The following is a 27,524-nucleotide window of genomic DNA, read 5'->3' as shown; positions in this document are numbered from 1 at the left end:
TTTTAAGATATTTTATATATACAGAAGTGTCTTTAAAAAATTATTATTATACATATATGCATATATCTTTAAAAAAATATTATTTTATATTATATATATTTTTTAAGAAATTACTATTATTGTATATATATAAAAGAATAATTTACCGTAGTTTTCATTTATCATTAAGTTTTTCTTGGGTCAACATCTCGTATTTATGAACTTCCGACACTGCTCTCCTCACGGCAGCATAAATTAATGTCAATCCTGGACGTAACTCACGTGATTTGCGTATACATTGCGCATACCAAAGGACGCGAAGGCGGATAAATGCCTATAAATATTAACTCGATCACGCGCAACTGTTTGCACCTACTAAATTGTAACGTACGGTAGTCTAGCTTGTAAAACTACGTGAACAGAATTATCCAAGTAGAAGCTATCTAAAAAAACTATATATAAAAAAAAACTAATAATTTTTTTATTTTTTCGAAGATATGGAAAGTCAGGTATGTTTTTCAAGAGAGAAGAAAGAAAGATATTTGTATGTTACGTGCCTCGGGTTTTCAAGCGATTTTAAGACGAAAGTAAATCGGCATCGCGTGCAAGAAAATGAGAAAAACCGTTCTAATGCGGGGAAACTGCGCGATTTATTTTGCTCCCAAATTGTTCATAAAACAACGGCATCTCTTATTGCGACCAACATAACATAAATATTCAGTGCACGCTAGTCTCGCAATTCTCGTTAGTTCAATCGGACACCGACACATGCATCTCTTCAGATTTTAAGTCACCGAGAGAGATCCTCCGGTCGATCCGTAATAAAATAGCGTACGACGGTGGAATTTATATATATATATAGGACGACGCGTTGTGATAATCTCTCGAATCTCGAGAAAAGGGTCGCGATCGTGAAGCGGGCCGACTTATGTGAAGTATTTACGCGCGACGAATTTGTCGCATTAAGAACGCATTAGCGTCAAGTCGGGTTAAGCGATCGGCGTGATACCTAATATAAGGTCGACAGCGCGCGCGCGCCGCGGAAGTGGGTGATTATTAAAGTCGACGACGTCCATATACCCGATCCGCGCTCTTAAACCCTTAAACTTGACCTTAGGACAATCAATTTCCTCTCGACAAATAAATCGGAGTTTATTTGCCACGATATCATATTCTTTTTTTCTTTTATTCACTTAATATATAATCATAATTATCAGCCAAGACTTTAAATTACATTTATAATTAAATTATAATTATACTGTTTATATAATTATAATTATAATATTCAGCTAAGACTTTAAATAGTTTAAATTATAATTATAATTAAATTATTATTATATAATTGTAAAACTTAAAATAATTATAATAATTAAATTATAATTATACTGTTTATATAATTATATAATTATAATATTCAGCTAAGACTTTAAATAGTTTAAATTATAATTATAATTAAATTATTATTATATATAATTATAAAATTTAAAATAATTATATTAATTATAATTCGTTCTCAATCGTGATCAGAGATCTTGAATTCGATTGATTAAGGATTAAAAGCAGAGGAAGGTAGAATTTTATTTTTCCCGTATACTCTAGTAAGGCAAATGCGATTCGGAGAGAGGAACGGGAGAAACGAAATAAGGAACTTGTTTTAGGGTTTGTGTGCCGGGTGGTTTGCCGGTTCGGTTCGGACCGGTGGTTGGCTATTAACGACATTAACGCCATTACGAGCAAACACGGTTCTATATCACCCCGAGCTGGCGGATATATAATAAACGATAAATTTCTGGCGAAAAAAATACGGCGTCGAACAAGCGTAACCCATTTGTTTGCGATAAACTGACTCGGAGGCTAGTCCGACCAGTTTACAACAGCCGTCTCTCACCGACGAGGGCGCGAAAATGTGCACCCCTATCTCGCCATCTTTCCGCCATTTTTTTTTTCTCTTTTTCGTCACTACCCTCTCCTTTAACGAGTGAACGCGCAAAAATTATTTTCTCTTCCTCGCGTCGGATCGTCGTAAAAAAACTTGACAAATAATATCTTTATCGTGAATCTCTGAAGATATCTTTTTTTTATCGCGGATTCGAATGATTACAACTGACGTACGTGTATTTATTTTTAATATTTTGCAATTGGTGGGTAAATTCAACTGCCGAATTGAACGAATGAGCGGATAAAAATACGATATACTAATAAATTTTTTAAATTTCAAGCGTGTTTCTTTCAAGGCGAGCTTGCAAGCGTTCTTAACTGCTGACAGGCACGAACTTGTAAATTTTCGCAGTACCTGAAATATTACTTGACGCGCAGAAATTTTTCGAATTTTATCACGACCTGTCTCTGCGAATAAGAATTACAGCACGTACTTACAACGTTATGAAGAAGCGAGAAAGAGTGAGAGAGAGAGAGAGAGAAACTAGAAGAAAAAGTTCGATTCGGATGATCTGAGCTCGCTCGAGCATGTGATTACGAGTCTTAATCATGCGAGGGAATACATGGTAAAGGTAAAAAAGAGAGAAGGAGAGATGGAGGAGAGAAAGAGAGACGACGCCTGCGCGGTTTGTCAGAATATATATACGATGCGCACATATGTTATCGTGCCAATTAACAAATTGGAAGGTCCGATCCTGGATTCTCGATGACGCCATTCGTCGCCATAACTGTCGCTATATAGTACCATAAACGCGAAGCAAAAGAAAAAACTGTCTCTGAGCTGTTCTTTTTAGCTACATTTTTATAGTATCACATTTTTCCTTGCTTTATTTCATAAAGCAAGTGTATGTGTACAAAAGAGAGAGAAATACAACAGGTTAATTTCATTGTTAAAAAAAGTCGGCATATAAATATTTTAAAAATTGATAGTTTGATTACAACATAAAGAATGATTTATTAGAGTCAAGTTAATTAAGCTTGGTTATAATTTTGATGAGAATTATCACACTGAGAAAAAAAAACTGTTAACTTGACTGAATCATTCAACTAAATTACTATTTCGTTAATTGAACATATATAAGAATTTAAGTCAAATACATTATGTTAGATTTAATATGTTGTATTTAATTTAAATATTTCTCTATGTTCAATTAACAAAATAATATTTAGTTGAACAATTTATAGTCAAATTAACAATTATTTTTTCAGTAGACATCCACAAAAATAAAAAAAGAAGAAAATATTCTTAGAGACACAAAAAGCAGATCTAATGAGAATTTTTACGAGAATCGCATTCCTCGTAATATCTCTCTTGAGAAATAGATATATTCTCTCGTTAACAATTTATTCATTTTCGTGCAGCAATTTAGAAGACGTGCCATTCGTTGGAAGTAATTACTCGGAGGCTCCGATAAAAGGTGTCAGGTGCAAAATGTACATGACGTATCTTCGTCGAGACAAGAAGGAGAGAAGAGAGACAGAGGATGGGAAAAAGGAAGACAGAGAGAGAGAGAGAGAGAGAGAAAGAAGGGCGTTCGCTCACCCACGTTCGTAGTAATTATCACGGTTACGGCTCCGCGGCGAGGATACGCGATCGTTTAAGTCACTCGGGATAACAAGTGCGGGATTCTCAGTTCGTTAACCCACAGCTCGCTCGCTCGCTCGCTCGCGGGACGGGATTAATGGATCCGTTAGATCTCTCCCGATCGGCGGCGGCGCGCCCGCGTCCTAGAGAGAGTAAGAAATCGTGTTCGATCGACGCCTGGTGGCTAATCGCGAGCTTATTATCTCGGCGCCGCGATTTTTCCCATCGCGAAATGAAAAGCGGACCCTCGTATAGTCGCGATCTCGCGTCGCCGCGGTTCTTTTTTGACAGATGCACTGACAGGTATCAGCTGACTAATTGATGCGCCGTGTCGAGGGACCAATTTCTTTGAGCGAAAGCTAATCGCACGAGCCAGTTCTCTCTCTTTTTCTCTCGCGGGAGAATTTATTCGATCGGAAACGAATACAGGGTGTCTACTCAAATTTTGTAAAAAATTTCCCTCATCTTCCAGATGTTTTCGTTTAAAATTCCAGGTAAAATAAGAAAATTTGCAGCTTTCTAAAATATGTTTCTTTGTTGTATGCGCTTTCAATATATAATGTTTTCTATTCATACGATTATCAAGGGTGCAGTTTTTCTAGCATTTAATATTGATTTATTAATTGTCAAATTAATTTGGACAATAAGTGCGATATATCACTATATCTAAACACTAAAAATATATGCAAAAATATAAGAGAAATATATAAAACATAAAATAATTTAGTATAAAGTCTTAAGGAATACTAATTTATTTAAATAAATTATTATTTATTTATTTATTAAATCAATATATATATAAGGAGTACTAATTTAATTAAATATTACCAATTAAAAAAAAATAAACAATTTTCTATGAAACTTACATAAGATCTTGATATCTTGAAAAATAGATCTTCAATTTAAAAAATCACATTTTAAAAAACCTAAATATTGCAAAGATATTAAATTCCATAAGAATTCCCTGATTTTTCAAGGTAAAACAAAATCCCCTGAGAATACAAGGTTTTCAAGGTTTTTCCCGGGAGTATACATCCTGGAATATCATCGAACGTTACCGATCTTGAGTCTGATTTACGATCCTGCGTTGAGCTTTATTGGTGAAGCTTACTTGAACGTTAATAACAAGGTCGTTTCACACCGGATACTCGATCGGCGGCAGTGGCAGACTGCCAATAATCCGGCCGGTGCCATAAGGAGCGCGTTTTAGGTAATTGGCCGTGAATATTATCTTACTTAGGGGCGACGGAGGTTAACCGGATCAGCGCGGAGCCGCATGATATAGAGAGACTACGAGAGAAAGTGAGAGAGGGAGAGAGAAGCCGAGGTGCGCGATGATACCTTACAAATTGCAACTCGCGAGGGGATGTTTCGCGGGGGAGGTATCCACGCGTGATCCGAGGGATCGACTCGAGATTAAAGCGGCCCTAAAGCGCAGCGGCGTCAAAGCGAACTTCTTCTCTTTCATCATTTTTCTCCTCTAAAACTCGGCGCAAATTGATTTATCGCAAGGCGCAAATAAATATCAAGCTCGGAATATATAAAGTCGAGTGACTCTTTACTCGGAAATTTTTCGTCCGCTCCGATATTCTCCGACGGTGTAATTTAGCCACGATTAGAACTTGATGAAACTGAGCCAAAGAAATATTTGGTCTGTGTTTCTTTTAATCCTATATTTTATCTAAAATTGTAAAAATAAATCGTAAATACGAATCATCATTTTTTTTTCTCTAAACCCGGCGCGAATAATTGATTTATCGCAAGGCGTAAATAAATATTAAGCTCGAAAAACGTAGATAAATATGAAATGTTTCATCTGCTTCGATATTCTTCGATGGTGTAATTTAGCCACGATTAGAACTTGGTAAAATTGAGCAAAGAAAAATATTCGATTTTCTAAAAATTGTACTTTATCTGAAATTGTTAAAATAAATCATAAATGTGAATAATAATTTTTCTCCTCTAAATCGGGCGCAAATAAATATAGCTCGAAATATAAAATCAAGTGACTCTTTATTCTGAAATTTTTCGTGCTCTGATATTCTCCGACGATGTAATTTAGTCACAGATTAGAACTTTGGAATTTGTAAAGAAAAACATTTAATCGTGACTTTATATATAATTGTAAAAATAAATCATAAATACGAATAATAATAAAGGCGGAGAAATAAAGCCAACAGATTAGTTTGGAGATAAAAAAAATAAATAAATATAATAAGTTACATATGTTATAAGGAATTTTTTTTATATGCTTAAAGGTCTTGTGTTAGATCGAGAATATATTTTGTATATAAATAACATTCTTCGGTGATATCGTATTTTTTGTCACAGACGGAATTTTGATCGCGATACGCTTGAGAAATTTGAAGAGACTAAATTAATTTAATAAATTAAAATAAATAAATTAACTGCCTGTGCGCAAAACTATTGTGAGAGAATGTAACATTTTGAAGTGAAAGCGTGATTAAAAATTGCTTACCCGATGATATCGATTTTCTTTACAAATTTCGGTATATCGGAAAAAAATCTAAATCACTTGCGTGAATTATTTCACGGATAGAAACGCCGAGAAAAAAAAGAAATGTGCCGACAAAAAATATATCCGTGGCACACGAATGTAATTTTTTACGTCGTGAGAAAAAATACGGGAAAAACACATTCGAGAAACAAATTACTTTTCCAGATTTACAACCTAGGGCCTGCTTTATGCCTGCGAAGGTTCTCTCTTGGCCTTCAACATGATTTCGGCTTGATGCCGTGTTTACGTGCTCGTGACTAATGTGTGTCCTCTGACGTATTTATTTATCCGGATGGATAATGACTCTGACCTTCGAATGCCAGACTATCAGTCGATAGAACATGGAGCCATCATCGTTGCGCTATCAAATAACGTGTGATCTGTGTCGACGACCAATTGACAACGAGAGATAATGCGAGAAAGAGAGAGAGAGAAAGAGAGAGAAAGCAGCATACGAAAAAAGCCCACTACAAATCTTAATCAATCGCGGAAGATGGCGATAAAATTAAAAATTTCTACAACAATTATCAGGTAATTTCAATTATTTTGTACATAATGATTTTTACATGATATTTATTTATTACGATATTTAAGAAAAGAAGTTGAAGAGAGAGAGAGAGTGTTGAGGAAAAATTGTGGCCGAGGGAAACGTATATATTATATATATAGCTCTTTGAGTCGACTCTATACTTATCCTTGCTGTTTGATCGCGTGTCAAAGTAGGCTTTACGTCGCTACTATTACATGTTGCCACGATCGTTTGTTACGGAATACATAGTTATTACATTGCGTATGCTCGGCATGCTAATACATTTATGCTAATAACAGTTTCCTCGAGATTGAATAAAATCAGAAAGTCCCATTTGCGCATGGGATAACGATTGTTTGTCACCGCGATTTATCATTATGTCACATTTGCGATATTTTATATATATATTGTTACAATCTTTGCTTAAGACACCTGATCTACCTGTTCGTTAGAGCGCATTCTTTTTATCTTCCTTCTGTCAATGCATAATTTTTTTATGTGTTGGATATTCGGGTAGCAAACAAGTTTCTTATCCAACGTGAGGGAATTTTTCTTGTACATCTGGTGAACGTCAGATGTTCTTTTTACATCTGTCTAGAGTCTCCGGTTCAAAAGTCTTTTGTTTCCAGAAAAATGTGGAGAAAAGCAACACATTTTTAACTCTTAGGGCCGATTGTTCCAACCTCTTGGTAAGATTTACCCAACAGGTAGCATATTTTCGTCTCTTTTCAAATCAGTTTTAAAAAAGAGACGAAGATATGCTACCTGTCGGGTAAAACTTACCAAGAAGTTGGAACAACCGGCCCTTAATGTTTTAATGGGTATCCGGATCACTGACACAATAAAGATCGAATTTACAAAGCGTGATATTTTGCGAGACGAAGATTTGAAAGTCCAAGATTTACGATGTAAAAGGTTAGAAGTAGTAGTGTGTCTCGCAAGGTAATAAAACGGTTCAAGTAACAACGGGGAAAATCTCTCTCGCGTGCCAGAAAAGGCAAATAGAGAGACGTTATATGGGAAACAAGATGTACAACAGCATTGCGCTTGGACGCGTCCTTTTCGTTCGAATTCGACCCTGAAATTATTATCCAACTTTGCGAGAGCAACAAGTGTCGTTAAATCAACTCTCCGCGTCGCCTATCTGTGTATCTACACGCACACGGGATATTTAAAGAAATGTCATCTAAGCGAGGGAGCTATATATTGTCATTTTATGCACGCCCTCGTTTTTCTTCCTGGTTCATAGCCTCGTACGAGAACGCGATTATCAAATGTAAAATTAACATGCAATCGAGATATCTTATATACAGGGTGTCCCAAAACTTATTCGTTAGTGAGAGATTCCTAAGATACTTGGAGACCATCTTTTGGAGGTCATCATATATCTTTGTAGCTAAGGCCTAAAATTAACTGAAAAATATCTTATTTCCATAAGGCTTATAACTCGAAAATTACACTGGTGCCTCGACATTTTCACAATTCCAAGAGTGCCATTAACAATCCGGTAAATCTGGGACACCTTGTATATATATGTTCTCGACAATTACTCCCTCCCCAATGTCGTATAACATTATCGTGCGAGAAGAAAACAATTTTCGCTCCACTCGCGAGTCAAACGTCGCGGAAAGTCTCCGAGGGAGGGAAATAAAAAAAATGGTGAGAGAGAGAGAGCGCGGATGAAGAAGCAATCGGTGTTAAATAACGAACGCGACGAGCTTCGCACCTCGAGCTCTCCGCGGAGCAGCGTGTGTGTTCCTTCACGAAGGGGGCAGGGATGAAGGGGGGCGTGAAACACACTTGAAAATCCCGGTTATGTAAAACATAGGAAAACGGGCCTCCGGGAGGAGGAGGAGGAGGACCCGCGTCGCGTCGCGTCGCGCGTCGCCTCGCCTCTGCGCGTCGGGACGACGTTAGGTGGAACGCGTAATTGAAAGCACTTTAGAGACCCTAGCGCGGCGGCACGCACAACGAGCTACTCGCATTTGCATTCAGTGGCGGAGGGAATGCCTTTTAACCGAAATGACTGCGTGTGTATGACAAACGCCGCGGTTTATGTGCCGGAACGATGGGAATATTTATTGGCGCGAATTAATGTCTCTCCACTCGTCCATAGATATATATATATATATATATATATATATATATTACGTATACAATATATGTATATATATTTTTTTTATCGGAACATTTCGCGAGCGAATTCTCGCCCGAGGGGGAGGAGGGTGAAAAGCCCATTTTGCGGCGAAAAATCATTCGCGGGTTTATGGAGCGATTTTTAACGCATGATTCGGCATATACTAGTAATTAAAGTGACTCGTTTCGCGGATGGTTAATTAAAGATTCGATAAAAATAGTGGATGCGGATCGTATTTCCAGAAAGAGCGTTCGTACGTTCAGAAAATAGCAGAAACCTTAAAAAAAAATAGTTTGTGTAAAGTTGTGATGTCTTAGATTTTCACTTAATTTATTTCAATTCATATCGATCGTAAGATCGGGTTATTGTTTGACGGTTCTTATTTTATTAGTTGCGATTTTATGATTTTGATATAAATATAAATATTGTGCGGTAAAAACGTGACGGGATGCGAAAGATGATAATGCAGGGTGATCGAATTGAAAAACACAGAAATTATTGATTGTGCAATATATCTATATATCGATATCTATATAATAATATATAAGTAAATTATTCCTTAAATTATATTATCGCAATAACACATATGTACATTACAGAGTTCACGATAATTCATTAACTTATCGTCGACCGTTTTTATATACACTGCAACCATATTTAGCTTTAAAAAGAAAGAAGGAGAGAGAGAAGAGATGCATTTCGATCGCAAAAAAAAAAAAAAAATAAAGAACAAGAAACATAAAAAAAAGAATAAACAATTCTAAAAATAATACCGCTTCACTTGTCTCTTCGTTTCATTACGAGAATAATTGATATGTATACAGAATCGCTTGCTGAAATAAGGTATTTTTTACGCAAGAAAAGATTCAAGTCGCATACGCTAGCTCCGTGTATAGCTATTTTTAATTTAATCTTGAATGGAGATATAAAAAGGCAGGATATTGCATCTCACAAGTTCTCTTTTTCTTGATTAATATCATCTCTATATTATCATATCCACAGATTAATCTTAATGCTTTGGAAAATCAAGAAAACAGTAAAAAATTAGGGCATTCCGATAATTAACGCCATGTACAGTAATTTTTTTTATAGTGAATAACGAAATAAATATATACGTATGCATATATATAAAAATAAAAATATGAAAAATAAAAAAATTAATTTTTTTAAATATATATATATATAAAACATATTACCCATATATATTACAATAATATATATTTAAAAAAAATATATTATTGCATATCTTTCTCATATTTTATTAAATATACGAAATATATTAATAATTATATTAATAAGTATTATAGTATATTAATATGCATATACGTATAATATATAAAAAAATATGCATTAATATATGTAATATGTTTCTCTCATATGTTTATATATATAATTTTATTGTCGAATAGATATATTTTTATAGAAAAAGAGCAAAGAGAGATTAAGAAAAAGTTAATTAATTGTATTTTTGAAAGCGTTGAATATGCATACTTTCGCAAAATACCCAACGTTGATTATTTTTACGTTAAATGTGAAATGAACAAGGAATAGCGGAGCATCGCGCATTCCACACAAATCTTTCGCATCGAAACTGTGTTATTTTACGGTGTTTCTTATCATAAAGGTTAAATCGCAGTTTATAGCAAGCAATGAAACGTCAAACGGTATCCGCGTTTTGGATACCGAATCGCAGCGTAGAAATATTTTATTATCTTTTTTTTTAGCACGGAATTGAAGAAAAAGAGTTGAAGACCCTGTATCATTTTTTAAGTACTCGCGCGATAGGAAGTCATTCAAATGTCAAGATTATTCTACATTTATTGCCAATTAGACTCGAAGATTTTTTTAACAATAGCAGGTTTCGTTCAAAGCAAAAAAAAATCTCTTTATTAAAAGTGTGTGCACGAACAAAAATTACTTGTGTTTAATTAACCGCAGTCGAGTACTTAAGAATTACATTTCAAGTAGCTCATCATAATTATTCGTTCGATCGGGCAGACGCAATAAAATGAAATCGTGCGATAATTAATTATGTCGAGATTACATGCAAGGAATCGTGATCTTAAGTATTATAATAGCATATGCGGTGTGAGAGGTTTCGACGGGAAAGAGTTAGGCTGTAAATAGGATTGACAATGAGACGAAGGATTAGCGAGAGCATAAAATATTGTCAGTTTATTATTTAAAGTATAAATACAAAATAAAAATAATAACTAATAATAATATCTAATAACGCCTCGTAATAAAGGCACAATATAATAAAAATAATAATATTAATAATAATATAATAGTAATCATAATATAATAAGAATATTTTAATTTTAATAAAGTAATCGCGATACGTAATCTTATCCGAAGCTATCCAAATCTCCAAATCCCACATCACGTTTTCTGAAAAAGTGTTGGAAAAATGAAATCTGTCGTCAAATCTTGAAGGCTCGTCAATTCCTGAAAAATTCGATTCGATTTTCCCAACACTTTTGCGTCGAATAAGATTACGTATTAAAAAGATGCGCGTATACGTGTGTCACATATATATATATATATACATATATATGTATATCCTATACAATATACATATTCATTTACAAATATATACAATCATAACTAAATCTAATCCCTTACTTATTAAATCACGAATTCAAGTCCAGATTTAAATTTAAATATCAAATGTACAAATACACTAATATTCGGCATTTACATCTGTGTCTGTAAAGTAAAGTCAGAGTCAAGTCGAATTTGAAAGAATTGAAAATTCTTACTCCTCGCTCCTTTAGTTGCGATAACTAAGTAGTACAACACTTTGGATTACAATTTTTCATTATACTCCTCACATTACATTTCGTCTTATTATTCACTTTTATTACAATTACGTGTAACAAGACTATTTTAGATAATAATTCTGTACACTTATTACGGGGAGTTACACGTAGACGAAATAAATGAAAGAAAATTAGAATCTATATACATATGATGCGAGGAATATAATAATAACTATTGTAATTTATTGTAATCCACAATAAATGTATGGGGTGAAATATCCGTAATAAGTGTACATGGTGTGAAGAATATAATATCTAAAACAATTTTGTACGCCTAAGAATTGAATAACGCGACGGAATATAATGGGGGGAATATAATAATGTGAATATAAAAGTGTTGTACCACTTAGTTATCACAACTAAAAGAGCAAGGAGTAAAAATTTTCAAAAAAATTCGAAAGTTTCATTATATTCCGTCGCGATATTCAATTCTGATTACGCGTACAAGACTGTTTTAGATATTATATTCTTCACACCCTGTACACTTATTACGGATTATATACACGAAATAAAGAAGAAAATTGAAATTGATATGTACACACGACGCGTCATCAAAAATTAATGTCAACACTTATAACTAATTTGAGATAATAATTTGCAATATATATATATTGTCTACATATATCTTGGAACAATATTTTATAATCTATTTAATACTATTATACACTGTAAAAAAATGTATAATGTATTACATAAAAATATGTAAAATTACATAAATAATAAGTGTAAAAAATGTATACATTTTCGTTATTAATTGTGTAATTTTACACTTATTATTTATGTACTTTTACAAATTTGTGTGTAATACATTACATTTTCTTTACAGTGCACGTAAAAATAACTATACTAGCAATATTACACATTAACAAAGGGCTTATCACATACTAGTTTATTTATCACATACGCACGCATTTTCTCCCTTTTTAGAAGAAAAAAAGTCATCTCTCTCCTCGGGGCAAAGCACGATATAAATGTTCCTCTATCCCGTGCTGGAAATGATGGAGAAGAACACGAAGGGAGGACGTCGACGTTCAAGTCTCGCACAATCTTTAATTATAATAATCATCTCGTTGTCATCTCGACAACGAGCGAGCAAAGAAAAAAAAATCATATACATCATGTACATCAAAATCGATCGGCGAGAAGTGAAAAGTGTAATCGCGCTGCCGGAATCCAAAATGGAGTCGAATGTGGGTGGATGGAGCGTCCGCTCCTCGAACAGGGGGATTCCTCTCTTTGGTAACGTCGCAATTTCGCGAGAGCGCGTTCGCAAATATCGACGACGCCTTCTAAACGCAAGCCGCGAGTTGTGTCTCCTCCGGATTAGGTCTGGGATTCTCCCTATAGGCGAATAGGGACTGATGGCGATGATGATGATGATAATGCAGCACATGGACGAGGATGGATGATGATCGAGAGAATTGTTTTTTCGTGCGATGTGAAGGCGCGGTGTCTGAAGTACCGAGAGGTCGATTTGTTCTCGCCTCTCCTCTCTCTCTCTCTCTCTCTCTCTATCACTCTCTCTCGTAGCTCGGTGGAAATTGCCCTCGGAATCTTGTCCTTAATTTTTTGTTCTTATTACGCATGCCAGATCTATCGCACGCTTTTGTCCCACCCTCTTACCCTCTCAGTCGTCTGAGCGTTCCGATTCCTACAGGCGTCCATCCAAGCTTGCCTCTTTTTAAGCTACGAGATTCCTACGAGGTCATGTTTTACATGTTAGGTTGCAGATCACAGATGTGAGAAAACGTTAAGTTTCTAGCTTTTTGGCTAGACCGTTATTCATTCGGTAGATTCGCGAGGAAATAGGATGAGTCAGGCGAAACCTTCGTAATCAGCGAGTCTATGATAAAGAGAGCGAAATTCGATATTGCGAGACGGTATACAAAATTGTCGCAGAATCTGAGATAAAATTTGTGTGACAAGTTGAAAAAGAAAAATAACTCGGAAAAAATAATTGTTTAAATAATAACTTCGACGGTTTTTTTTGACTCAACCTATATCGATACATTTTAATTAAACTTAATATCAAATATATCTATGATTTATAAATACAATTATAAATACAAAACGCTTCTTTAACAGATACAACAAAATAGAAAGAAATAATAAAGAAAAGAACTAATTTCTCGGAGGGAAAACAAACTTTAACGTCAAATTAAACATATGGTATCGTGAACTCTGCTCTGGACCCTACGTTAAAAAAAAAAATAATAATAACGATTCGACGTTTAAATTTCGAAATCTATATTATTTATACATTTCACATAAATAACGAAACTTAGACGTCTAAAATAGAATAATAGAAATTAACAGAAAGGAATGAGTCGAATGAGACTGATAACTAGAAAACTAAAGATGATCGCACAATCAAATGAAAATAAATATGTAATATTCCCTTGAAAATGCTTGCAAAAAATTGCACAAATCGCCGTATTCTTGTGTGATGGATAAAAAAGTTGGACTAAAACAACTCACAGTGCGAAAAACGATAATTCGCACTTGAGAAAGAAAGTTATGAGAAAATTCAAGTAAACTTTTTTGACGATTTATGACGAGAAAATATTTCAATGTAGACAAAAGAAGTGCGTTTAAGAGCTTGTTTAAACGTTTTCGATTAAATGCAAACTGTGTAATAGCGCTGTATAAACCCCATATATATTGTAAACCACTATAAACCCGCGCTGCAAACGTATATAAACCTCTTATGCTCCAAATACCTATAAAACATAAGCCATATCCCGTCTTCTATCGATTCGATAATTTGATATAACTATTGAAGTTTTTTTTTAAACAAATCTTTTGGAAGCAAATCCTGCATCAAGTCGGTGCTCAAAGGCGGATGACGATTAAAAAAAAAAATTCGTATAATTCGTAAAAAAAAAAGAAAAAGTTTGTAAAAAATATATGAATGAAGGATTGGATGTAATAAGTGTAATAAGTGTTTTTTAGTTAGTATAAAAAATTGCGCGCGTATATAGGATTTAAATGCACCCCCCTAAGTATGAATCCAAAACTTACATTGGCGATTATTATTGAATAGCTATTATTTCAATAAGATTCATAATTGCTTGTCGTTTTATCAAGCGCGCCTTTATACGCGCAAATCGACGGTTCAGGCTTCTTCCTCCGCCGTCGATATAATATATATGTCAGTCTATAATTTTCTAGCGCAACCAGCGTCTTGCAAGTTCACCTCACTAACTCTCGAAATTGCGATAATCGAGGGTATGCGAATGTAAGCGAATATAATATTCGTCGCGCGTATTATTTCGATTAGAAACGCAGAAACGAGCCAAGTTTTGTAGATCATCGTTCTTTTTTAGTAGTTAATTGGAGCGTGATGATAGAGAGGGTCCAGAAGCATTGTCACGATAGCATATGCGATTATTATCGTCTGCGATAGAGAATCGTGAGTGTTCGCGTTATATAATATGAGAATATATCCCGAAGGGAGAGAGATAAGTACAGTTATATTTATATACATGACATTTCGTTTCCATCAAACGTTCGATGAGAAAATAATAAATATTGAACGGAACATTACGCTCATATAATGCGACACTCACGAATTAATGCGTGTAGAGAGTACATAGGAGATCCTTATCTCGACAATTCGAGTGTGTAATAAAAATATTCAATATACCGAGAAATTTAATCTCAATCGCAAAGAACGACGGGTAAAGTAGCCCGATTTTAGCCCGACGATAAAATCTTTCTTATGCGTATTTTCTTGTATTTTTTCGTCATTCGAATCATTATCAAATATTTATTTCAATATGATGTAATGAGAAAATTTAATTAATTGAAACGCCATTTTCGCTAATTTTTCATCATATTATATTGAAATAAGTTTGATAATGATTCAGCGCGTCAAAAAAATATAAGGAAACATGCACAAGAAAAGTTCCATGGTCAAAATCAAGTTACTTTATCCATCGCTCTTTGTAATAATAAGAAATTATTAAGGATGAACCGTCCGAAAGACTCGTAAGACAATTTGTAATTTATTCTGCGACAATTAAGTATAACAATGTGACAGGACAATTTATAAAAATATAAATGTAAAGGCGGATCTCCTGCGAAATCTCTGTAACGCTCGAGTCACGAATTTCGCGAAGATTGATAATCTCCGAACGAAATTGACGAAGATTATCGATAATTCTCGTTATTCGGAGCGAGCGTCGGGTGCAACATCAGCATCGTCGAATCGGGATAAACTGCATTTATATTTTGCAAAACTTTGTGTCAAGAATTCAATGTTAGAAGATTGACGTCGGGAGTCGACACACACAAAACTTTTTTTTTTCAATTATCGAATATCATCCGGCAACGCGAGTCTTATATCGTCGCCGCTTTCAACGACGACCCAAAACATTCCTTTCCGTTTAAATGTAAATATTATGCTTCGTTTCTGTAGTGAGATATTTCCGAGAGAGCCTATCCGTAGGAATTATAAATGGAGACGTTATTATTGAGAAATCCGCGATCGAATACTTCTGGATATAAATATAGAAATAATATAATGAGAAAAATTAAAATAGAAGTACAAAAATAAATATTCTCTGCAAATATCTCGAATTAGATGTTAATTTTTTCGGATACAATGGATGCTGGAGAAAAATAGCCGAGATTTTATTTTTTAAATTCACTACACAAAGTGCCGAGAGATATACAGATAAATAATATATATACAGATAAATGTCTCGCAGTTTATCCCGCTTCTGTACGATTCTAAAAAGCGACTCGCAAGCAAACGTAGGCGAGAGGAAGAGTGTTGTTGCGTGAGAATGTTGCGAGTGAGAGAGGAAAGATGAAGTAAGAAAGAAAGAGAGGAAGAAATCTTCTCTTTCTTGAATATTTCTTATTTCTTATTTCTCGGTATATTGCTTACATGTGTGTGAGCGGCTGTATGGTCGAGTGATGCTGCACCAGAGAGTCAGGTGACGGTCCCGGTGAGTAGACCGCGCCGTGAGGTACCACTCCCTGCTCGGCGCCTTGCGGTAAATACATCGAGAGCATATGCCTTAGGTCGCCCTGCGACGGTTGCTGCTGACTCGTCGGCTGCTGGCCCATGTACTCCCGCTTGACGGCTTGTCCGGCAACCGCTGCCGGACCCGTGGATGTCTGACCGGCCGTAGGCGTCGGGGTGTGAATGCCGCCGCTCGCCGGGCTCGTCGGCTCGGACTTTATGCTACTGCCGCTCGGACTGTGACTTGACACCTGGGAGCCCGGCTGACCCTGGTGATAGGACGACGGCGAGCTGCTAGACACGGCGCCGCCATATCCGCCGTATCCGTTCATGTAGTTGTTGATGGGGCTGGAGCTGCCGCCGCTCATATGATGGCCCATCGGATCGTACCTGGGGTAGCCAGCAGCTGAAGCCGCGGCGGCCGCCGCGGCACCCCCCATGTGTCCGCCGTACGCGACGTGTTGCTGGTACGCGGCTGCCGAGTCGTGCATCATATACCCGTTGGGCATGTACCCGTTCGACATTTGATAGATGTCGCGGGGCAATTGGGGCTGTTGCGGTCCGCCGGTGCCCACTTGTCGCTGGTCGACGAGCATGCCGCCGACACCAGGTACGCCGCCTCCGAGCGGGAACTTCTCCTTCTTCAGGAGGGTCTTTGTCTTGCGTCGCGGCCGGTACTTGTAATCCGGGTGCTCCTTCATGTGCACCGCGCGCAGTCGCTTCGCCTCGTCGATGAACGGACGTTTCTCGGTCTCGCTGAGGAGCTTCCATTCGGCGCCGAGGCGTTTCGAAATCTCCGAATTGTGCATCTTCGGATTTTCCTGAGCCATCTTGCGCCGCTGACCGCGCGACCACACCATGAAGGCGTTCATCGGCCTCTTCACGCGGTCCATGTTGTTGTTCTTGGCATTGGCGGAGTTGCTGGGATTGTTGGGATTGTTGGGGTTGCTGTGATTATTGGGCTGATGATGCTGCTGCGACTGTGTCTGTTGTTGTTGCTGCTGTGGATGGGTGTGATGCTGTTGCTGCTGCACGTTCTGTTGCGCCGCCATTGCGTGCATGCTCTGCGCCTGTTGTTGAGTGACGGCGGCGACGGCGGCCGCTTGCATCGAGTTGTAATGATGCTGCGACGTCTGATGATGATGTTGAAGCCCGAGACCTAGGCCGCCTGTGCTAGGAGGGCTTCCCGATAGCGCCGGACTATGAATCGAGCTGAGAGAGCCGTATGGATGCATCCCGGCGTGATGACCCATCGGCGAGACGCCTTGGTGCGGATGCGGTGGCATCTGAGCGTGCAGACTGCCGCCCTTCATGTCCGTCTCCATCGTGAGCATGTCTTCCTCCCTGTGCCCGTACAGTTTGCCGCCCTTTTCTGGTACTGGTTCTACGTCAAGAAAATCAACGGGATACGCCGAGATTGTCAGATCGATCACCGCGACTGATTATCCGGGCCGATGATTAATCGGGAACCACCACTAGTCACTGCTTCCTCAGCGTCCTCTTTGCGCGAAGCGATGACATGAAAATCGACCGCGAATTCTATGGATTGACCAACTAATAAGTCGCAACCACTACTTCTCCGTCAGCGGAGAGTCCTGATGCCGCGCGTGCACACGTTTCTCCGGTCACTTGCGTGCGATCAATCGATTACGCGATCGCGTGGGCGCACTACTGGTCGTACAACGTGCCAACTACGAACGCGCATTCCGATACGAGATACGTATATACGACGACGACTTTGTTCTGCGTAGCGCCGGAACGTTCACGAAGCGATCAATCCCGATTTGCGAACACGATCTCGACAGGTAACACTATTCACAATTGTCATACTATTGATACCGTCTTCAACGATGCGTGATCGGTTTTTTCTTCACTGTTTTTTTCTTTTGCAGTTTTTGAAGAGATCTTCGTACGACCTGTAAGTCACAGAGTCCGAGCGAGAACTGAACTGACGACACTATCACTTTCTTCCCCTCACTTGCTCAGTCTCTCACCACTCTGTACCGTTCACCAGCCGCTCTGACTGGCTGCAAGCCACGGCACGCTCGACGAATCGCGTCACGACAATGTGGCAACGACGCGTCAGCAAAACACACAGATGCTCCGGCGCGGCGGTCTACTTTGAAATTCGACGATATGGCACCTAAACGGCGCGTGCGATCTTATATCAGAGATGCCAAAAAAACCGAAAGCCGATGAAGACTAGCGAACCGACGCAGAAGTCACTGATCACGATCACTGTTTGTCTTTCGAGAGAACCCTTCCGTAGTGAGTTCCTCGCACGAGTGTATATACAAGTATGTATACAAGTTTCCTCGTGTATAAGCTTAGCCCTGTAGCACGTGTCTACAAGCTTTTATTTTTCTCTACAGCTTCTTTCCCTTTCGTTCTTCTACCACGATGTAGTACGTAAACGAAAACGAAGAATAATAACCGACGCAGAAGAAAAGAGGATACCTCTACTCTCTAGGAGCGACCGAAACTGTTTGAGTGAACCATGAGCCTTCGGGTCGAAGCTCACTTTCTGCCTAGTAGTCCCCTTCCCCCCGGGCTTCCCCTTCCCCAACCCCAACCTTCGCTGAGGGATAGAGCGGGGACCGTACCCGACCGACAGACCAGGCTACGGCGTACAGCGGGCAATCGATTGGCAAGCGCGCCTGCCATCATTTCTCTCGGCCAATCGGCCGCCGGCTGGTTCACCACGAAGGCGGCGCCATTGCGCCGTGACGTCACTAAACGTAAAGGGCCGACCTCTCGCGGCAAAGCTTGGGCCCCCGTCATCTCGCTCCCCTACCCACGAGTTTTCATCCCTTCCGTGCCTACCATCTCTCGCCGTTCACTCCTTCCGCTCCCGTCTCTAGCCCCTGCTGCGTCCGTCCTGTGCACCAGTGACGTTCTCTTCGCTTTTTCGCGCCGCGAAATCGGCTACCCGTCGGACGCATATACCGCTACGCGCTGAGCAACGCTGGTATGTATACATATGTGTGTCCGCGAGCCTTAATACACGCGATGCGTACATGTATACATCGATCTTAATGCGTTAAGTTACGTCTGATACGTGCGCGACAGTGATGCGATATGGCTCTTGGAAATTTATAAGAACTCGCGGGAAAACCGAGAGAAGAGAGTACGCGGAATCTCTCTTCCAACTCGGCTTAAAAATTGTAGAACAGTACGGTATATCATATCCAGACTTAACTCGTTTCGGAAAAATGGTAATTAATGGAATCTTAAGAAGGAATCATCATCTTTGTTTATAGAGTAAATTATAAATAGATGTCATTTAGTGTCAATTAATTACCAATTCAAACTACATCTCATGTGAACAAATGTACAATTTTAGTCGAAAATACTGTCATTAATTGATTTTTGTAAACGTTTGATAGATGTATAACATTGCCACTTTTACAAAAATTCTACAAAAACAATTAGATATGTTTCATATTCGCAAAACGCAATTTTTCCTGTTATTGTTTTGATCAGATAGCGCTGCAAGATAAGAGCTTATCGAGATAACGGATAAATGATCCGTAATTGCGATCGATGCAATAAGTTGCAATAAGACGTGAAAGATTCGTTTCTCAAGGACGAATTGCGAAATGATAATCGTAGCGATGATGAATGAACTCGAAAATATATTTGTAGCGATCAAAATACAAAAAATAAATAAATATAATTGTTCGATAGAAAAATACTGTAATGACTACACATAAAAATCTTGAAATAAAAATATGTAGATCACGCTTAAGAAGAGGTATATATATATGTTTTTCAACATCATGCGCATGTGTGCAGCATGTGTCGGTTTTTGGAAGGTCGACGTCTCCTCCGTTGCTGATATCGAGCCGCTGACGCACAAAACGCAGCCTGCATTTATCTATCACGCGCACTTCCGCCACGAATCAGCTTGTCTCGCGTCTCCTTTCCTTTTCGCGCGTCTCGCGGCAACAGGTTCCACAACAGGGAGCATGCTGAAACGAAGTCACGACGCCCAAAAAGAGGCTTTTCCCGCGACGAGTTCGTGGACCTTTCTTTTGTGCATTTTAGTGGTCGACCGCCGAGACGAGATGAGGGGGAACGAAACAGCGGAAGCCATTTATTGCAAATTCCTCTCTTAAATGGCGATAAAGTGTATCGAATAAAAATTAGGGATTTGGATATCGAATGTAAAATTGCAGGATTCATATATTATTGAACAGAACTATAAATATAGTATCATTTTTTGCGATTGTAAAGTTAATATGAGAAAGTACGTTTGAAAAGAAAAGTGAATTCGCGACGCTTGTTAACTTTCAACAAAGAAAAAAAGCTAATTGATAAGATATCGATGACGCATGGCGAATCCAGTAATAGCGTGAGACGGGAATTACGCATTACGTTTTCCGCTTAATCTGGGATATATCCACAGTCATATCTGTCACATACATATATGCCTTGGAATGAGAGCAACTTCGAATAAAGAGAAAATTTGTTCCGCATTCTTGCAATTTGAAAAATAATCGCTAAAGATAAATGCTGAAGAGACGAAGACTTCGGATAAAATGAGAATAACTAATTCGCAATAAAAAAAATAGAATAAACTTTTTTTAGAATCTGTATTGTCTGATTGTTTATTATCTCATTATATCATTATAACATTTGTTTTTTACTTTCGATCTCTCTCAATTTTCAATCTGACATCTACTTGATTACTTTAAGCAGTCAGATCACTCTTTTTTGAAATTACATTTAAGCTGCAATTTTATCTTTTAAAGTTCTATTATTCGTTTAAGTACAAAATAGAAAAGAGCTCAACTTCTATATAAATTAAACCCACAGAAATGATCGAAATTCCTTAGAACTCGCAAACGTGAAAGAATTGAAGTTTAAGATAGGAGCAAAAAATATCTACATCATGACGGAAAAGTGATCGCGAAGTCGCGAGATCGATACGCGCGTAATCGCGAAACTAAAGGTCTTCTCTTCGTCGACGACGTCGTTCCCGAAGAACACGTCGCGGTCGGAATGAATGAACGGACGCGCGGCCGGTTCGTGCGGGTTCAGAGAAGGAGATCGATCGTGGGCCGTTCAGGATTCTGGTTTTCGAGTGCGTCTCTATGCCAGGATGCACAATGAGCTTTCTCATGTCGCACGGTGGATGCGCACACTCGTGCACCACGTATGCACGCGATAGGATAGATAGCTCTATATATATATATATATATATATATATATATATATATATATGTTGTACGCTCGTGCGTGCGTGTGTGTGTGTCATCGTGTACGTATATAGTATACGTACTGAGTGAGAGAGCCTAGGAAAGCTCGGTGCCACAAAGGCAGTGCGCCATCGAGTATCGCAAACATTGATTTGAATCACAAAGACCGCCCGCGGTATCCCATTGTCAGACTCCGACTTATTGTACGCTGTCTCTCTCTTTCTCTCGCTCTTGCTCTCTCTCTCTCTCTCTCTTTTTCTATTTCTCCTTTACCCTTGGCTTTCTCTCTATGTGTATCGCGCGATTTGCGCTCTACCTTTTTTCAACGGTAACGACGTATCAATCCACTTATTCCGCACGGTTTATGTGCCACTTGTGGCATTTCGGCCTAACGCCGTTGTTGTTGCTCGCCAATTTTTGCGGACCGCACGTCGAAGTCTATTGTCAGCCTAATCTGTAGCTTATTACACGTCGTAAGAATGTATGAAAAAGTTTACGCACCGGGTCGCGCGATGACGATCATGTTACAAAGGACATAAAAATTCGTGTCTTTGAAAAGAAAAGAAAAATTATGCGACATTATATCATCGATCGCGAGTGTACCTTGCACTTGTGTCAAAACTCGACTAATTAGATTAATGGCAACTGAGCATATTCACGCATAATTGTTCTGGGTCCTGCCAAAGCAGCTGGCCGGCGATAATATTTATTGCCTTAGTGGTCGTTTCGATGAAAGCATTTATTTTTCCGCCCACTATCTAATACTGAATGATCCATAAATCATGGATAAAAAGTCATAAACATAAATCATAAGTAAAAATCCCGTTCACGCTTATGAAAGGAAAACCTTCCATTTATTTAACAATAGGGTATACACTAGATAATGTGTAAATTTGTAAGTATTGTCATTTAAAAGGATCAGTGTATTTATAAACTTCAGAGACTTCTATTTGTAGTCTTAATCGCGAAATAACCTTTTGCGTAATTCTGAACTAAAACAAGATGTCATTGAGATATTTATGGCGACGGCAATGCTGATGACTGCGAACTTGTTTAAAAAGCAAGAGAAAAATACTGAAAAAAAAATTAAAAATTATGTAATCCAGTCGCGTTTTCTAAAACAATAAATTCCAGTTGAAAAATTTTTAGAGATTTAAATCAGAATTTATGAAAACACTTCAGAAATATATGAGTTTTTGAAATATTATTTATGATTTCAATTTAAATATTATTTTTGTGGTAATTCTACCTAAGATAATCTTGATTTAACAACAGAAAATTAGAAAAATTTCAAAATAAAAAATATACATTTTTAATTATAAGCAACATATACTATAGATATTTATTTTTTCGTTATTATTATAAAATTGATATCTACCGTTTATTAAGAAAAAATTAATTGGTGCTCAAATTCTGACATTAGAATTTCGCGTTGAAAATAAATTTCTTTCCAATTCATCGAACTTGGGAAACGCCGTCAAAGTTCGTGTAACCAAAGAAAGGTCAAAAGAGAGGGAGGGAAAAGAATACGATCGCGCGATACGCGGGCGAATTCGTAGGCGTCCGATTGTCAACAGGTGATAGCATTGGGCCAGCTCTTAGAGAGCCCGAGTAACGAGAGAAAGGGGAGATTGTGTGTGCGAGACGACGAGGAAGGTCGGAGGAGGAAAAGAGAAAGGAGGTGGAGGGAGATCGAGCGAAAATCAGGGGGTGGTTGTGACAGGGAGAGAACAGTGGTACCCGCGGAAGGGTAGCCAACAAAGTCTTTATCGTTTCGAGGACCGATTACAAAGCTCGATTGTTACTATTCTTCGGAATCCAAATAATCTCTCGCTCGTCCGAACCACAGACGAGCAGCCAGCCAGCCGTTGGGATAGAAATTTACAGCCGTGGCTTTTTTTTACGCAGCGGCGCCATTAGCCCCCGTCACAACGAGCCATTAGACATCGTCGACTTTCTTTTCTTTTCTTTTTTTGTTTTCCAACGGCAGAGAGAACCGATATAAAACTTTTTACTACCGCTATTCTCGCGATCGCGATATTTGTCGTCCGCATTTTAAGTGTGCCATAAATTAGTTATCGATGTGAAATTATTTACGTTACCTTCCCGACAGCAGCAATTATGTTTGTGTGTAATACACAAGAAATATATATATAATTTATTTATATTTCACTGGAAAAAATTATAAATAAATTTCTCGTGACTTTATTGAGTCACAAAGTTGAGCTAGTCAATTTCGATTATTGTGCGTGCTTGTATTATATCTACTGCACTTAATTAAACAAATTTATTATTTTGACACTACCATCCACATGTAGTTTTTTTAAGGAACGAATAACTTTTATTGCTCTGTGTAAAAAATCTACTTTTTATTGCTCACTTTTTTTCTTGTAGGAAATAGTAATTTGTTACATGTGCATTAAATTATGTTTCGTAGATAAAAATAAATTAAAATTGAGAAAAGCAGTGACGAATGAATGAGGCAGATACGTTGTTGGAATTCATTAAAGATGAAATAAGCTTTACCGAAAAATTCGCGTCCAACTTACGACTTATGTAACGCATATTACGTAATATGGCCGTCGTTCTTGACATTACTCGAGATGTAAATATCCAATATGTATATTCAAATATCTCGGAACTCATAGTATTTTTCATAAGCTTGCTCGAGCACAAGCGAATTGATCAAAATTAAAAATAACTTCGCGTGGATTTGATACCAATATCAATAATCAATTTAATTCGAGAATGCTAATAAAATATTAGAGAAACCGGTAAACTAATCTTCGTGAAATCATATTACAAATCGTGACAGTGATAAAATTCCACGTGTAATATCAACTTTAATTAGCATTCGATACGAAAATTTTTAAGAGACTATAATTGAAATCAATACATGTACACAACAAACATTCGGAAATTTCCTCCCTCGGGAGGTAGAATATTGGTAAAAATAACGATCAATTATATCCCCGTGCAAGTTTCGCGACCGTCGCGTAAATTATCTCTCTTTCTCTCTCCCTCGCGCTAGTGGGGGGGTACAACATACATCGGGGGAAATCGTCACATTTTTCATCCGGGATTAATCGAGTCGACAAACGAGTCCGATCGATGAATAAATCGATCCGGGAGGGCGCGATAAATCGGTTCCCCAGTAGCTATGGCTACCGATTCCACGGCCGGGAATTTGCATACGCAGGAACGTGTCGCGGACATGCCGGACCCACCTCTGATTATCATGAAAATGTCTCGAAAAACGTAGGCAACACTGCTCTCGTGCTCGCCAATGATGCGCGCTACAACTAAGTAAGTAACGAGAGAAGGGAGGAAAGACCCCTTCTACCCCCTCCCCCTCCCCTTCGGACGGGCCCCGGAGGAACCGGGGGCTACCACACGAGACATGAAAATTGGCATAAATGAGATTGATACGACTTTAAGTTACTCCACGTGAGAGGCCCTCGTCGCCCTCGAGATTTCTGGTCCCGCTACTCGTCACGCCACTTTGCGTGATGCGCTCGCCTCCTCGTAAAAGAAAAGCTCTCTTTCTCTCTCCGTCTCCGAAACGACCCCGGGGCGTCCGGCCAGATACGCCCCTGCCGTTGACCGGCGTGTCGTTTCGTTTCAATAACGATCTGCAAGAACCCGTTTCCTGCGGAAAGTGACGTCGAGAGAGAGAGAGAAAGAGAGGGGCTCTGTAAGCCCCACGAGGCTTCTTCTCCTGTATTAGCGTCGACCTATTTTAGGCAGCTCCGACAATTCCCGAGTGCACTTTTCTCTTTATTCTCTCAAGGCGTTGATGGTGAACATACTTTGCGACAGGTGGTATTTATATATATTACATATCGAATTAAAAAAAAATTAATACACGTCTGATTATTTTTATAATGGATATTTCGCGAGAAGCTATTATCTAAAGTTTGCTGTCAGAGAATTTGAGTTTTTCTAGGATGCTAATCGCAACAATTGTTTGCTATTAATGAACAAGAACTGTACAGATAAATTTGTGATAATTAGAAGATAAATGAATTTCAAATTTTTCAAAAGAAAATAAAAAGTATAGATTTTTTAACGATTTCAATCGATCGCTCTCACGGATGGCGAAGAAACATCGTGGCCCGAGAGTGACTGCGCGCGAAATCTGGGAGCGGCCGCGTGTAGAACAAGTAATAAAATAATTTTAACGACCGGCTTGAATTATATGTGCGCGTGGTACAAATAATAATATCTGCCCGGCACGCATCCCCGCAATAAATATCGGAGCGGGTCCCCCCTGCTGACGATCCGGGCGAACCCTCGAGCGCGTACCCTCTTCACCTCGGCTATGTGGAGCAGAGGAGGCCCCCCCTCCCCCCTACCAGCCGTATCGAGAAGGGGACCTTGCGAAAAAAGGGGCCTGACCTCGTCGCAGTGATTCTCCGTTCGGCGTCGCATCTTGTCGCGAAGAGAGAGACGATAACGTGGGAATATATGTCGACGAGTCCTTCGACATTTTCAACGAGAAGGCATTCCCAGAGCAATCACTTCAAAACCGCTGTTCGATGATGTTGAGTTTCGACGACAAGCTCATACTCTTCAGCACTTCTTGTCTTACTTCGCGAACTCGAAAATTTTCTGAAATTTTAATGTAACATTACACACATGTGTAGGGGGTAAATAGATATTTAGAAATTTTCTGTTGGTGCCCAAAAATAATTCTAAAGGGTAAAATCATCCCTCAATCTATAGCTTTTTGCTTTTCTCAACATATCTTGAAAAGCATATAAAATATCAAAAAATATCTTATACAAAAATGGTAAAAATATCTCTATTGTACCACATTGATAAAATTTTGAAAAGATATTTTTTCCAAAACAAAAATTTTATCAAAAATCTTAAAAAAAATTATTCTTTTAAAATTTCATTAATGTAATTAAATAGAGGTGTTTTTACCATAACATTTTTGTATGAAATATCTTTTGATATCTCGAGTACTTTTCGAGATATATCGAGAAAAGCGAAAAGCTGCTCATATAAGGGGTGGTTTCACGAGAATCGTTTTTTGGACAGCAATTGAAAATTTCTAAATTCATTTATTTATCCCTCCTACATGTGTAAAGTTTCATCAAAATCAGAATTTTCGTTAGCAATCGATACAAACGATAGTATGATAGAACGAAGACACTCTTGTACTCATCTTAGGCGCGTAAAATCATTATTAAAAGAAGACGCTGACGCGCGTCTTCATCGAGAGTGCAAATTCTCGTCTCGCATATAGAAGAAGAGATACAATGTAAAATCCCGAGAGACATTCGCGGACCGGCTAGAGATCGAGTACGCGCGTGTGCGTACATACATTGAAATTCCGCGCGCGTTGGATGACGTTCGCAAACGCGGAACGAATCTCTCCTCGAGGATGCTTCAATGCACCGGGGAGGACGAGCGTGTCGCGCGAACGTCGTGTTTTGCCGGCAGGTGACGGACGTAGCATGAATTAAGTGTCGTAAGATGCTAAAAAGGGGAGGAGAGGAGGGAAGGGAGAGAGAGAGAGAGGTGCCATTGTGTCATTTTCCGCGCCGCGTACCGAATTTCGACGTGGATTCCGTCGTACGTGTCTCATCGACGGATCGAGCAATAATACCAAACGACTCCAACTATTGTGACACTCTAGTCCCTTCTGTGGTAAAAGTATACACCGCGTGGAATCAAAACAAAAATATCAAAGCAATGTTTCTGTCAAATTGCGAATTTTCCTTCTACGATCAACAACATCAGGGTGTCTACTCAAATCTTGTAAAAAAAATTCCCTGAGAGTTCCCTGATCTTCCAGGTATTTTCGTCCAAAATTCCATTAAAATAAGAAAATT

General features: G+C 38.4%; 1 protein-coding gene across 3 annotated transcripts in view; it reads right to left on the bottom strand.

Annotated features, from left to right (window-relative positions):
• The window catches only part of Soxn (SRY-box transcription factor soxNeuro), a 108,514-nt gene extending 89,538 nt beyond the window's left edge, over positions 1-18,976 (bottom strand). The window contains exons 1-2 of one of the 3 annotated variants that reach the window (XM_083058583.1): positions 16,403-18,976; positions 12,254-13,205 (exon numbers count right to left, since the gene is read on the bottom strand). In XM_083058583.1, the coding sequence (XP_082914709.1) occupies positions 13,190-13,205; positions 16,403-17,814 (1,428 nt within the window). In that variant the 5' untranslated portion in view covers positions 17,815-18,976 and the 3' untranslated portion in view covers positions 12,254-13,189. Of the gene's footprint in view, positions 1-12,253; positions 13,206-16,402 lie in introns of those variants that run through there. The other 2 variants (XM_083058582.1, XM_083058581.1) reach the window with 2 other exon arrangements.
• Positions 18,977-27,524: the final 8,548 nt, after the last annotated feature.

This window comes from Prenolepis imparis, unplaced genomic scaffold, assembly GCF_030444845.1.
Source record: "Prenolepis imparis isolate NDT839.2.m4 unplaced genomic scaffold, iyPreImpa1.0 SCAF_2, whole genome shotgun sequence".
In the NCBI taxonomy this organism is placed as follows: Eukaryota; Metazoa; Arthropoda; class Insecta; order Hymenoptera; family Formicidae; genus Prenolepis; species Prenolepis imparis.
The sequence above is the reverse complement of the archived record's forward strand: the minus strand, read 5'-3'. Positions and strand labels throughout refer to the sequence as shown.